Genomic DNA, 12,829 nt, shown 5'->3' with positions numbered 1-12,829 from the left:
CTAGAACTAGAGGCTGATAGTATCAATCATTTTAGCTTCCATTGATAAGGCACAGGTGAAAGAGAAGAGTGCTTCATGTGCAAAAGAGATCGTAATAGCAGATTTTACGAACAACTGTTTCACTAAGCTCATCAATTTTAAGGTTCTTGATAGTTAATCGCTTGTGATCACAAAGACACAAATGCGTGAGGAGTGGAGAGGCCATCCCCAGACAATTGAGGTAAGAATTAATAATACTAACAAAATAGGACACCACCCATCCTGAACAAGCGGTCTTCTACAACAGACATTATAAGCCCAGACAAAGACCATTAGAATGATTGATGGTCCGCTCATCCAAAACCGTTACCGTTCGATCCAAATTTGAAAAAAAAAATCTTAAGACACTTAAGATTTTAGCAACACATGTTAGACAAATTCCTAGCCGTATTTGACGATGTGCATAACGATTCTTGTATTTTTCTAGTCTGTTGTAACTACCTGCACCGCATTTACAAATCCGTAATTGAGAAATATTTGTTTAATAATTGAAATATTTTATTTGGGGTATATAACATCAATTTTATCAAAATAAGTCTAAATGAAAGCACGTTGAAAAATTGAAAAAAATTCTCCATGAAAATTTTTTGATGATTTTTTTTGGTTGTAATCAGCCTAATTTTTGCCTAACGTGAGTCCACAGCACTGTAAAACACTGACACGATGCTGTTTTCGCGGTGCGGCGCGTGCGTTTCATCCACACGTGTCGGTGATTTTTCGGTCGTGTGCGTTTGTTTGCTTTGAAACATTGGTGTGGGCTTCTGGTGGCCCTCCTACAGAACATTTGGGACAAAAAGGGCCGGCATTTCTGACCCTAATCACGACCCGTTTAGATTTATTTTTGTTTTTTTCAAATTTTCTTTTAAAGAAAAGTTTCCAGACTTTCGAATTCGACGCATTCGAATTTTGAAAGGGGCTCACCCGGTCCACCCCCTGAATCCGCTCTTGTGAATATATACAGGCCTTCTCTGGCGAAATCGAATTTTCAGTGACAGTGCTAAGAGGTAGATTTTTTATTGTCGCTTCCTACGTTGCAGTGGTCTACTTTACAGCAAGACTTGTTGCGTTATTTTGCGTGCAACAGCGTTATCTGTCACACTGCGTGATAGCGTCGAATCGTCAGGTGCCGGGATTATGTTCTCCATGGTAACGGACTGGTTGTAAGCGTTTATCTGAGCTTACCAGCAGCAACGCTATCATGCACAGTCCTGCCTCATACGCGCTGCAATCAGGACGAAAGGTTTTAACGTTTATTATTTTAAAACGTGTTTTAAACAGCGATTGAAATACAACGGTAAGTGAAAACTGCGTACGTAGCTGACAGCAATCTGATATCATTTTAGTAGCATTGTTAATAAAGAAATCCGTTTCAACTTGAGAGTGACGCTTGTTTTCGTCTGGAATCGCATACGACCAAAATTAAGGTTTAGTAGCTCTTTCGAGACAAGTATGATTAACAAACACCGGCCAATTCACGCCTGATTCATACAAGCTTTCGCTTTACTAACAAGGTGCAATATTTATTTTAGCGGTATATAATTATTTATGTCGATTGATTTTATTTACTCGAACACGTTGGAGCATATTATGAAATCTCCATTATAGTGGGCTGTAGGAAAACAGATATTTGATATAGCAAGTAGTCCGATAATTGGAAATGAAGTAGTCCCTACATACTTCTGTAGATTTATTATTTTTTTTTACATAACACAAACAGATATCTAAGATATAACGGTGGAGAAATTAATCGATTGAGTTCATGATGGATTGGATCATCAAATGCTGTGATTATCGGTATGCACATCTTTTTCGATTCAGAGGTGTCTAATTCCTGTTTGTAGGTATGGAACTTTGTTACAATTTTCATTAGATGACGTGGACAATTTTTGGTATCGCTTTGCAAATGTTTGGCCATTACGCAAAATCACCAAAATGATTGACTTTTAATGACAACATGTATTTCGATTCCTTGCAGATATTTCGAAGATTGGAGTCCCCTCAAAATGGAATCATGGATACGCTCGCGGGAAGTAGTATACTCAATAGGGGTCAAGTTGCCGCACTGATGAAAAATGTCGATTTCTTCGACAACTTTTGTTCTCGAATTGAATGCTTCTCCAGCACCGAGTCCCCAGCAGCAGTCAAACGCCGGGGAATTGGGCAACATCGTGGGTGTCGTGTTCAAAGGAGTTATCGTCCTGTTCATAATGGCCTTCTCGTGTATCGGAAACCTGTCAGTATTGATAATACTCTGGCGAAACTATCAAATGCGCACGATTACAAATGGAATCATTGCCTCACTTTCGGTCAGCGATTTATTTGCAACAACCATCTGCATGCCGTTGTCCGCGGGTGCTTATCTATCTAGATCGTGGCCCATCGATCATGTCCCATGTATCATGAACATGGTCGTATTAAACCTGTATCTATCATCGTCGACTTTGACCGTGGCGCTAATCGCCCTCGATCGACTTTTTGGCATCACTAAAATCGCCAAGTTGACCCCGTCGAAGGCGGCTGCGTGTTTGGTAGTCATTTGGCTGTTATCAGTATTTTTTGCAGTTCCGTGGACGCTAGTTACATATTCTTCGAATGGAAATTCCCGCTTCAATCACACGACACTTGTAGCAAGGTGTGGGAAAAACCTAAGCAGACTTCTTTACCCTAGACATTTGAATAATACGTATTTCCTTTCACGGATGGTTATATGTCAGACGCTTCCGATACTCATGATGCTTTTTAGCTTTTTCGCAATTCTGAAAACAATTCGTTCAAGCGATAAACGTATACGACCGGCAACTACTCAAGTTCGAAATTTACTTTTTATCGGCGAAATAAGAACTGCAACGACAGTCATGATAATGATAGGCGTCTATTTAATATGTTTACTTCCGTTGCTAATAGCGATGTTTATTTCTGCATTATCAGCCGACAAAGAGAAGACGTCCACCTTTTTGTCGGTGGAAATAACCCTGATGCTGGTCTGGAGTAATTGCGCGATCAATCCGATAATTTACTGCACAAGGAATCCAAATGTAGCGACAAAGTTTTGTTTCTGGAGAAAAAGACAAAGACATGGCATTTCTGTTTCGCATATCACTTCAAACAGAAACGGCAATCACGTTATACCTTTTAACGAAGACTCGAGATCGTCTGTGATATTTACAGAAGATATAGACACCAAAATAGACCTCCACCGGACAGTAAAACCTATACAAAATGGGGAACTTGCCGATGATCTTCATAGATATTCGAATTGTAGCGGAATGCAAAGTGAGGTTTAAGTCGGAGTCGTGTTCTCCTTGAGGGCAAGCGCTTCTGTGAAATGTTTTTTCCTCATAGTTAACTTACGCCTATAGCATAAAGTGGAGATTAGATGAATCTCTTGGTTCCGTTGCTCCCCAGACGACACACATAATAGCCACAAGGCCGACTACAGTCCATCACCTTGTCGATAATACGGGAAGGTATCAGATTAAAGCAAAAACGTTTACGCCAACGAGATCGTGACCGATGGTGGTGAAGCAAATTGTGTTGGGGAGGTTACAAATAGATAGATGTGTCCTCTTAAGTGCTTTCTCACTGTACGTACGTATGATAAACAACAAAAATGGTAAACCTAATAAATTTCAAGTACGACCTTTATTTCAAAATACAAACGATTTTCATTTTGCATAAATATTTACATAGAATCACTGACAGGTCGAACATAATTGCAATTGAAGACTTCGTAATGTAATATGTACCCGGTATATAAACCGTGTTCTTAAAATCTGGGAGGTCCTCCGTCGTTTAATCAACTAGAGCGCGGTAATTAAACTCCTCATGTCCCTAATGTTACATAAATGAGAAATGAATAAATTTTCACCCTATTCATACGATATAACAACCGCTAATGTTAAATTTTTCTGACGGTTCTTAAAATACTTTATGAACGACTCTCGTATGTACTGCTGGTCTGGATGAAAATCGAAAATAAAATTTATCTAGGGTCAGTAACTTACAAGTTGGTTTAACAGATAACTGTTGGATGAATGCCATAGTATTAATTGAAATTGCATTGTCAGTATGGTATTTGTCTATCAGTAAACTTCATCTTTTGAGCAACTGGCCCCAGGCTTTAGAATTTCATCCAAGATCTTCCGCAATGAACTGGACCCAGTAACACATTCGTGTCATACGCATTCTTCGAGGTCTAGTAAATCTTCCAATCATACGTAAATGAGAATTCCAATGAGATACAAGCATTCTTAAGATTAACATTCCAATGATTACACTCAAAGAAGGTTAAATGCATAGCAATTGACTAATGACAATAATTGTTCATAATCTATATTGTCAGTCTGACAAGAGTCCACAGAATTCAATACATATATAATGAACGTAAATATTTAACAACAAATCTTTAATTGAGTACGTACAGTGAGAAAGCACTTAAGCCCGGAACGTTTTAATGAGGTGCTCATTGATTGGAAAACCTTCCCTTCTGTATATTCATGAAAACTGTGGACCTACCGGTAGTGATGACCATTGCGACGTGATAAGGGAGAACTGATGTTTTTCAGTATACAGTAGATTTTACTTAATTCGGATCACCTATGGCCGTAAGATTTTGTCCGAATTAAACGACATCCGAATTATGTTCTCTCATTTGAATAGAAATAACCTAGAGAGGACTGGAATTCTAGTCTGAAATAAGTGAAAATCCGGATAAAACCGATCCGAATTCAGAGTTATCTTGTATCAGTTGGACTGCCGGTTCAGTCGTTGGCATTGAAAATCCATACGTAATCCTTTTTTAAGCTAACGAATAGAGGACTTCAGACTGATCTGCCTTGAAAAGAGTTTCAATCGATAGATTTTCACTATAACACTTCAAAAACTGCATTAGCTTATCAAATTTATTCCAAACTATTCATACAACATAACATCACATTCTCGGTCACATTTTTCGAGGAGAGACAGTTTTGCTTTGAGATTCTCTTGCTAGTTTTAATTCTAAGTATGAGTATGTTGCCGCAGATAATCACCATCATATCAGAATTCCAGTGAGCTAATCTTTCAGAGCTACACCCAGCAATACGCCTTCTCAGTAGTATTCTGTTTAGCGAGCACTATTTGTTCGCTCCATTGAAGCTGGTGCCGAGGCCGTTGAACGTGATGATGCTGTAAATGCAATCAAAACTTTTTCATTCAAAAATATAATCCAAACCATTTTGCATGTAACAAGAAATGTTACCCCACATAATAGCATTTACCTAGTTCGTGAAAGGCGCATTCTTGTGGGGAAACGATTTCTTTCTATTAAGGCTAGCTAGAGTTAGGGAAAAAAAATGGATACCTTGTTTTTCCTTTCAGTTATAGAAATATACTACAAATTTTATTGCAGTTTACCAAAGTGTCCCAGTCCATTAGGAGAAACAAGGTGTCATTTTTTTTGCCTTACAGCCATCTTCACAGAAATTTCTTAATAATCTTTAGTCTTTTTGTTAAATTGAATACAATGGTTCATTGAACTTACGTGAGCCGGAATCAGATTTTACCGAGCCCTGATCTACTATCATCGATTTTTCTGTAGACAGCGCTTCCAGCTGTTCGCTGTAGTAACCACTAAAATCCAACCTGAATATATCAAAAATTGCAAGATGATAGAAAACGATTTCAAAACGGATGTCTATCAGTATTCTAGTGTCACTGGGTTAGGGTTACACATCTGGAAATACGCAGAACAGAATATAAACATAGAAGATATTCAAACATACCGATACAGGACGTTAATCATTTTGTGCTCACAACTCGCATTACTGAAATCCATAATCTTCTCGAGTAAACTGACGAGAAGCCGGTTGAAATTGCTGTCAAAATTACTGATTGTCCGTTCAAAATTTTCGCTGGAGGTTATGTTTTCAACATGCTCAGATACTACCTGAAACAACCAATGATGAAAATCCATATATAGTCCTTCTGAGGTCCTAGTATTGGAAACTCATTTTCTAGTAGTGGTAAATGTATTTCTCAGGCGAAAGTGAAACAAATCATCAGGCAGTTGCACCTCTAGACTAGCCTATGCCCTCTTAAGTTCCTCACAATCTAACAACTCGGATCAGACCAGTCTTAGAATAAACCACAACTGTGCAACTGGAGCCTCACTAACACTATAACTAACACAAGCATTCATCAACTTCTGCTTACTTTTGTAGTTGTTTTGCGTTTATCCTCGGGTCGATCTTTCTTGGCCATCGATTGTGCTTGATTTTCTGATTTTGACACGTTTGTTGCCTGCGATAATCTCTACAATAGAATATATGACATCAGGTCATGTTCCGACATATGTATTCAAAATAATTCGGTGCAGAAATCTATTTTTGCCATCATCCGCGCAGAAGATTCTCACCACTGACCTGAATGAAATTGCTAAACGTCACGCAAACCATCATCAACTTGTGAACAATTTTGAGAAGATCCGGATTTGTCAGCATGCAGTCTTTCAGACAGACATTCAGGAAATCTGTATGATACGCCAGCACATCATCCAAATTTGACACCTGATCGATACAAAATAAAACATGTCATTTTTAAAGTGGATTTCATTGTGTTCAAAGAGAATACATCCGAGTTGCTTAGTACTGAGCAAAGGTACTGGTAAGGATTGATACTTACTGAACTCAAGTTATTTTCGAACACAACCCAGTTTGGCTCAAGCACTTCGAACATCATATAATATTCAAAATTCTGGACAAAGTTAAGCATTCTTTGACGAAGCGCGAATGCAGATGCAAACCATCTTGATGAGTGCAACGTGTACTGTTTGGCACCTTTATTACTTATCCATACACTGGAATGATCATAAATCAGAATAAATCAACTCATTTTCCAAACTAGAATTCATTTTTTGAGTGATCTAACTCTTCCAGCCAGCAGAGAGCATGAAAACGTAGTCTGTAGTCTGTCAGCCAGGAGAACACTTACTCGCATAACTGCCGTTCAACATGTTTACAATAGAACAAATGTCGGAACAACATCTGATACCTTGTGAGAGCCTAAAAAAGGAAGAAACAATATTTTTGAAAGAAGTAATAAAGTAATATTTCATGAAATCTAGCATAATGAATTCGAACCTTTTTATTGAGTACCAAGGACACTGGCCACTTGACGACATAATCGAAAGAGAACGCTTCTAAACCGGATAAATGTAAATCAGTTGGATCCACTCGATAATCTTAAAAACGCAAATTACAAAATTTAGTGGTTTCTTACTTCTCAGTGGAATGCGAAATGCTGCATCGATAACATACCTTTCTCCAATTTTGTATCTATGGTCAAGATTTTGAAGAGTTGAGTAATCAAATCATATGGCAGTAAATCGACCCTGAAATAAAGAATGTTTTAAAATCTAAACTCTCCTCAGATACAAGTCCAATTTGCCAATAGGCTATAAACCGCTCACTTTAGGTCATCTTTGAATGGGTCCACGTTTGCTGTACTAGTTCGGAGAGCCAGCTCCAGTAAAGTTTCCAGACGTGTGGGCATAATCTGTATGAAAAGTTAAGGAAAAGCTGGAAGAAAACTGATAACATATATGTAAATGTACTCTGATGCATATAAGATTCTTAAAAATTCTCATATGAAATTCAGAAAGGATATCATCGATAGTTTTCTTCATTTCTCCCTCAGCCATATCCATGAACTGGCCGATAAAGTCTCCCTGATCCAGCAAGAAGTAGTGCTTTATTGAACTGAAAATAAATACGCACATTTAAAACCAGCAAATCAATCCTTTCTAAAGCGGAACCTAATGCGAGGGATGCAAAAAGCGAAACCTAAGATTATGAGCTAAATGTGTAACTTGAGATTAATTTTATACTGTATAAGTATCACGATTATGACAGAATTTCCAGTTAACTAAAATCAGGTCACCTGATAACCTTACCGAAGTCGGGACATGAGCTCTTTTTCTTTCATTAGAAGTTCAAGAAGGATAGTGCTCGCGTAGCTATACGCCTCTTCAATTTGTTCGACGTACTGACATTCCATCGTATACAAAATTTCAATGGCATGTGGACAGTGAACATGACGCCCTTAAAAAGAGCAAATACGAAAAATAAAAAAAATAGAATATATATATATATATATATATTCTTTAACAATGATATGAATGATGCAGAGATATCTAAATTGAAATCAGAATCTCACCACATTGTCTCACGACATTCAGATATTTGCCAGTGCTAAGTATTTTGTCAGCTACTTTTTCCAAGAAAACGGGAATTCGCTCACGACAAATAGAATAATGCTGCTCCCAATAAGTATAACAATAAATTAAGGATTTAAATATGTTATTGTTAATCAAAGATGAGTCAAAGGGAACTAGAACAGTCAAACAGACGATTTTCGTGACATTCTTTTTGAGTAAAAAGGATATGCATCATTATAATCTTCCTGTAGTTTCTCCTTACTAAAGTTTTCATCTTCTTCCACCAAAAACTGTTAGAAAATCATGAAAAAAATTGATTACTGAAAAATAATTTCAACGATGAGAATTTTAACGTTTTTTTGGAGAATGCATCAAGCAATGAGTTTCTACACACCTCAGAATATGGGTCAGAAATGATTCCCTTATAAATCCATTTTTCCAGCACATCAAAATATGGGGCGCATGCCTATGAAGATAGCGATCCTATTATCATACCCCAATATGTAGATTCAGTAATTATCAACATTTTCAGACTTATAAAGATATGCTTCTTACCACTTGTGTTAGATAGAGACACAGTTCCTGACGTTTTCTATCCCTGAAAATAAAATTCCGCAAATTTCGTTCAGAACTGGTACTTTCTTCCCATGAAACAAATCCTAAAACTTATATACTGACTATATCCCACAAGATGATGTCATAAAGTACATTTTCATGTTTTGGAATTCAATTACATGTAACTAATGTCTAATATAGAGACGTCTTGCACTTGACTTTGTATGCCAACCACTGATGGAGACTCCCCACACGTGACAACAAAACATAATCAGGCGATTTACAAACTTTGAGGGTCTCTGCTGTCGAATTGGAAGAAGCACATGGCTGAAAGACCTATAAACAGAGATGGTACATTACCCATAAAGACTAGTGGTTTTCTCATGTAGAAGACTAAGTACTGCACCACCGATACATTCTCCCTGAAATACAACATCATAGTCATCGATAAAGAGTTCACTAGATTTTTCGTACTCTCACACTGGTATGTGCTATTTCTAACAAGCAAAAATTAGTGTATATATTTCACAAACTTTTAGTGACTTACCTTGTTGATGGAGTTGGCAATTGATGCTAATGTTTCCATTGTATGCATTGATGACTGCATATAGGCCCACATATTTTGAAGTGTCAATTGGCCCTGAAAGCATCAATATAAGACAAATCCATGGATGCTGTACACAGTTACAAGTCAGTTGTTCAAAAGTTAGTTTAAGTCAACCAGCAGATAACTGATATGGTAACAATTGAAACTGTATTATCAGAATGGTATTCATCCTTTCTTGAGCCACTGGCCCTATGTTTCTCATTTTTGAGACTGTTCAATTTTTCATTCATTTCATTTCATTCATCTTACCAAAATCTGCTGTTGTTCTAACTGGGCTTCAAGTAAGGCACTGTCCTACGAATAAAGATTATACACATTTGTAGAAACAGGAAATGAATTAATAGCCAATGAAAATCTTATTTAAAATACAAACCTTAATGGATGTGCGCATAGCGGCACTTAAAGCATGATTCACGAGTCCATATTCGAAAGATGATTTTTCTATAAGAATTAAGAGTGAATTAAAGTTACGAAGACCATTACACAATGTACAATTAGAAGACACGCGCTAATGAGAACATACCTTCTATAAATCGTACCACCGTTGAGTAATCAGAACAAAATGGCAAAATCCGTTCGGTCAACCCACGAATTGAAGAGTCTGAAGTCAGAAATATACAAAAACCATATGAAAAATAAGTCTACCGGTAGTTAGCTCATTTCCATACCTGGGTTATGTAAATATTCACCTAATGTGCCATCGATTTGAAACTCGCGTGCTCCATATTTCTCTGCTAATGGCAAAGCTACGATGTATTTTCCTTCAATTCCCTGTTATTAATGAAAGATTGCTCATACATAACAATGCATTTCAATTTGCTGATATACGAAATAAATGATGGATATTCATCGTACCTGCATACAATACAACAGATCTTCAATGATAGCATATTCCTGCATAGCAGTTGGTAATGTACCAACAGGAACCACATTCTGAAAAAATAAACAGTTACAGATAAAACTTGAAAAATTGAAAAAGACGATTACCGGTAAATTAATGAATGACGAACCGGATCAGCCTCCAAATCATCAGTTACAAAATCCATAGTAAGGTGTGGTCTTTGGAATACCCAATCAGGTTGCACGGGAATTTGAGCTGAAAAAAGATTCCAGCTTTAAATATTTAGAACTGATAAATAAATACTTCCAGTCCATGTTATAAAGCGGTAAGTACCATTTTTGTTGGCTTGTCTATCTCGGAGTACTCTGTGCAAGGCATCTGATGGCGTATGGGCAGACACAGTGCTCGCTTCTTTCAGTAACTTATCACGCAACTGAAAGATCGATCAAACAATTTAATTCAATGAAGAGTTTAAAATCTAGTGAAGGCTAAGTCGAGTTCAGTAAAAAAAAGTCTGTAAAAAAGGTATTTAGGGAAATTGAAAAATTTTCAAATCAAACTCAATAACAAGAGAAATTTAGACATGATTTCGAGCTCGAGATTTGGATTGCTCTCGACAAATATCATTAATTACCGGTTCACCCTACATTCAAACAGATCTGACCCTCTCTAAGTAATTGTCCGGGCATCTTTGTTACTGTCCACGTACCTCAGATAGTTCTTGCTGCGACATTTTTGTACCGGGTGCTGGTAAGGAACTGATGACGTTTGCGTGCGATGTGAGGCTGACACCGGCTGCCGCCGCACGATCTTTAGCATTCTTCTCGATAAATGATTTTGTCGATTCATCCTCCGCCAGTTTCGAGTATAAATACACCAGAGGATCTAAATCTCTTACACTAGAATGAGATATATACACGTACGCTGAAAATTAGCTACCCACTCTACTAGAGTTCCACGCACATTCTATTCACGCTTGCATCAATTTCTTTGTGAAGGAGTGATTACGCCACATTAAGCTTAATTCGTTAATATATCTGGGGATGATCTAAAGCTCTGTATTCGATGTTTCACTAATGAATGCAGCCCCCCTCAGGACCTCCAGATATGGAGAACACTGTAAGAATGAGTTTTCAAACGGCAAGAGTTCATACTTCTTCATCTTCAACTCGTCGTACTTCTGAAGAAATTCCATCGGGGTCGGAGACGTCTCAGCAATCTTCCTTTTAGCATTGTGAGACGACACCTAAAATATAGACATTGAACCGCAAACTTTGAAAAGAACAGATCCAATGGCCTGACGTAAGAAATCTAACACTTCTCTATCGATAACCGACCTGAGTTGTTATATATGGAGTCATGTTTTTCATCAGCATCTCGGCGTAGAGTTCAGCGCTTGGACCATCTTGAGATTGGGTCCTACATGGGAAAATAATGCATGTTTATCTAAATGAATTTCAATTACGATGACATTAAAGGTTAAGCCAGTTTTCAAAATTCGATCATTTGTTTGTCACTAACCCGAGAATGTTCATAATCTCGCTGACACAATGCTGTATCTTAAACTCATGCACACTCATGTTTGCTTTTAACTAGAACTTGGAAAATAAAATGAAAATTCAAGAAACACCTTCAACACTAAAACTAGGCCGTTCACATTCGATTGCATTGGACCCAAAGCAGAAAAGTTTTCTGTTAAGGCTACTTCATTTTACTGCTTCTTTCAAAATGCAAAATAAAAATCAACGGATTTCTTTTCCCTGTGGAACTCTAACCAGATGATTATTTCAACTCACACCGAGTGGTTGATTATCTAGTTAAAGACTTTAAATGTCATAACATAGGCCATATAATGTAGTGACCTAATCGTTGGCCGTGTCCTGTATTAACTATTGAAATGGGCACGAAACATTTGATCACACAAGAGGGATGTGAATGTGGGATCTGTTATCCGTGAAAGTGTGTTGCAGTATCTAAGACCAATACGCCTACCGGCATTAATTGCAATCATTATGGGAGGAAGACAGCATGTATGGGTTATCCAGCTCATTCCAGTCTATTGACTTAAGTGTTGTCCTGATGAATATGAATGAGCTTTTAAATTTTAGGACGGTTCGGCTTTTTAACAAGAAGGAACATTCGAAGATTAACCTGGCTATTTTGTTTAGGCCTAAACCCAGATTGAGTAAGGTAGATTGATTAAATGTCTTTTAGTTGTAATGATGCAGAACTGACTGGGAAGTTGACATACTGGGTTGGGTACACAATAAAATATTGGATTTATTTGGTTGATTGGTCAAGTTATCTATCGTCTTTTTACCTCTTTTCAAAAAGGTCTAGTTTTCACATCAACCTCAAATTACGGCCCGAATTACTTTAAATCAAACTAATAATTGCAAAATGTTATTCACGGTGAGTATTATGGCAACAAGTAAAAATTTCGAAAACAAATTTTATATTTCGGAGCAATGTAGCATGTAGTTGTTAGTTGCAAGTGCCTAGCGGTCGGTGACACTAATGGGGCTCGCCGCGCTGAGCGCTGCCGCGAGATGGCGCGCGCGTGTTAGTGGCCCTAGTGATTTGAATTTGAATT

General features: G+C 37.5%; 2 protein-coding genes across 3 annotated transcripts; one reads left to right on the top strand and one right to left on the bottom strand.

Annotated features, from left to right (window-relative positions):
• The first annotated feature begins 2,111 nt into the window (after positions 1–2,111).
• On the top strand, positions 2,112–3,323 carry LOC141912675 (G-protein coupled receptor 135-like). Its single transcript, XM_074804042.1, has one exon. The coding sequence runs from the start codon at positions 2,112–2,114 to the stop codon at positions 3,321–3,323; it is 1,212 nt and encodes a 403-aa protein (XP_074660143.1).
• Positions 3,324–4,909: 1,586 nt separating this feature from the next.
• Positions 4,910–12,711, bottom strand: LOC141899983 (gamma-tubulin complex component 2-like). 2 transcript variants are annotated; one of them, XM_074787056.1, is made up of 30 exons: positions 12,557–12,711; positions 11,758–11,834; positions 11,574–11,655; positions 11,391–11,482; positions 10,946–11,135; positions 10,570–10,669; positions 10,406–10,491; positions 10,251–10,328; positions 10,085–10,166; positions 9,919–9,996; positions 9,769–9,836; positions 9,645–9,689; positions 9,336–9,428; positions 9,149–9,210; positions 8,789–8,831; positions 8,628–8,699; positions 8,463–8,523; positions 8,233–8,346; positions 7,970–8,117; positions 7,684–7,775; positions 7,487–7,574; positions 7,335–7,408; positions 7,158–7,258; positions 7,009–7,079; positions 6,700–6,874; positions 6,441–6,584; positions 6,232–6,330; positions 5,802–5,965; positions 5,561–5,661; positions 4,910–5,205 (listed from the first exon to the last, which is right to left on the bottom strand). In XM_074787056.1, the coding sequence occupies exons 2-30, from the start codon at positions 11,814–11,816 to the stop codon at positions 5,144–5,146; spliced, it is 2,724 nt and encodes a 907-aa protein (XP_074643157.1). In that variant the 5' UTR covers positions 11,817–11,834; positions 12,557–12,711; the 3' UTR covers positions 4,910–5,143. The 2 variants fall into 2 exon arrangements, with proteins under 2 accessions (XP_074643157.1, XP_074643914.1); XM_074787813.1 differs by having other exon boundaries at positions 11,758–11,828.
• Positions 12,712–12,829: the final 118 nt, after the last annotated feature.

This window comes from Tubulanus polymorphus, chromosome 1, assembly GCF_964204645.1.
Source record: "Tubulanus polymorphus chromosome 1, tnTubPoly1.2, whole genome shotgun sequence".
Classification (NCBI taxonomy): Eukaryota; Metazoa; Nemertea; class Palaeonemertea; order Tubulaniformes; family Tubulanidae; genus Tubulanus; species Tubulanus polymorphus.
This window is presented reverse-complemented; position numbering and strand designations above follow the sequence as displayed.

What these genes read in the sequence shown, in the direction of transcription:
- LOC141899983 (XM_074787056.1), bottom strand. Translation starts at nt 11,816, where the DNA reads ATGAGTGTGCATGAGTTTAAGATACAGCATTGTGTCAGCGAGATTATG. An exon ending in CCATTCAAAGATGACCTAAA is followed by an intron (nt 7,409 to 7,486) that starts GTGAGCGGTTTA and finishes TCTTTATTTCAG; the next exon opens with GGTCGATTTACTGCCATATG. An exon ending in ATGATTAACGTCCTGTATCG is followed by an intron (nt 5,662 to 5,801) that starts GTATGTTTGAAT and finishes TGATATATTCAG; the next exon opens with GTTGGATTTTAGTGGTTACT.
- LOC141912675 (XM_074804042.1), top strand. Translation starts at nt 2,112, where the DNA reads ATGTCGATTTCTTCGACAACTTTTGTTCTCGAATTGAATGCTTCTCCA.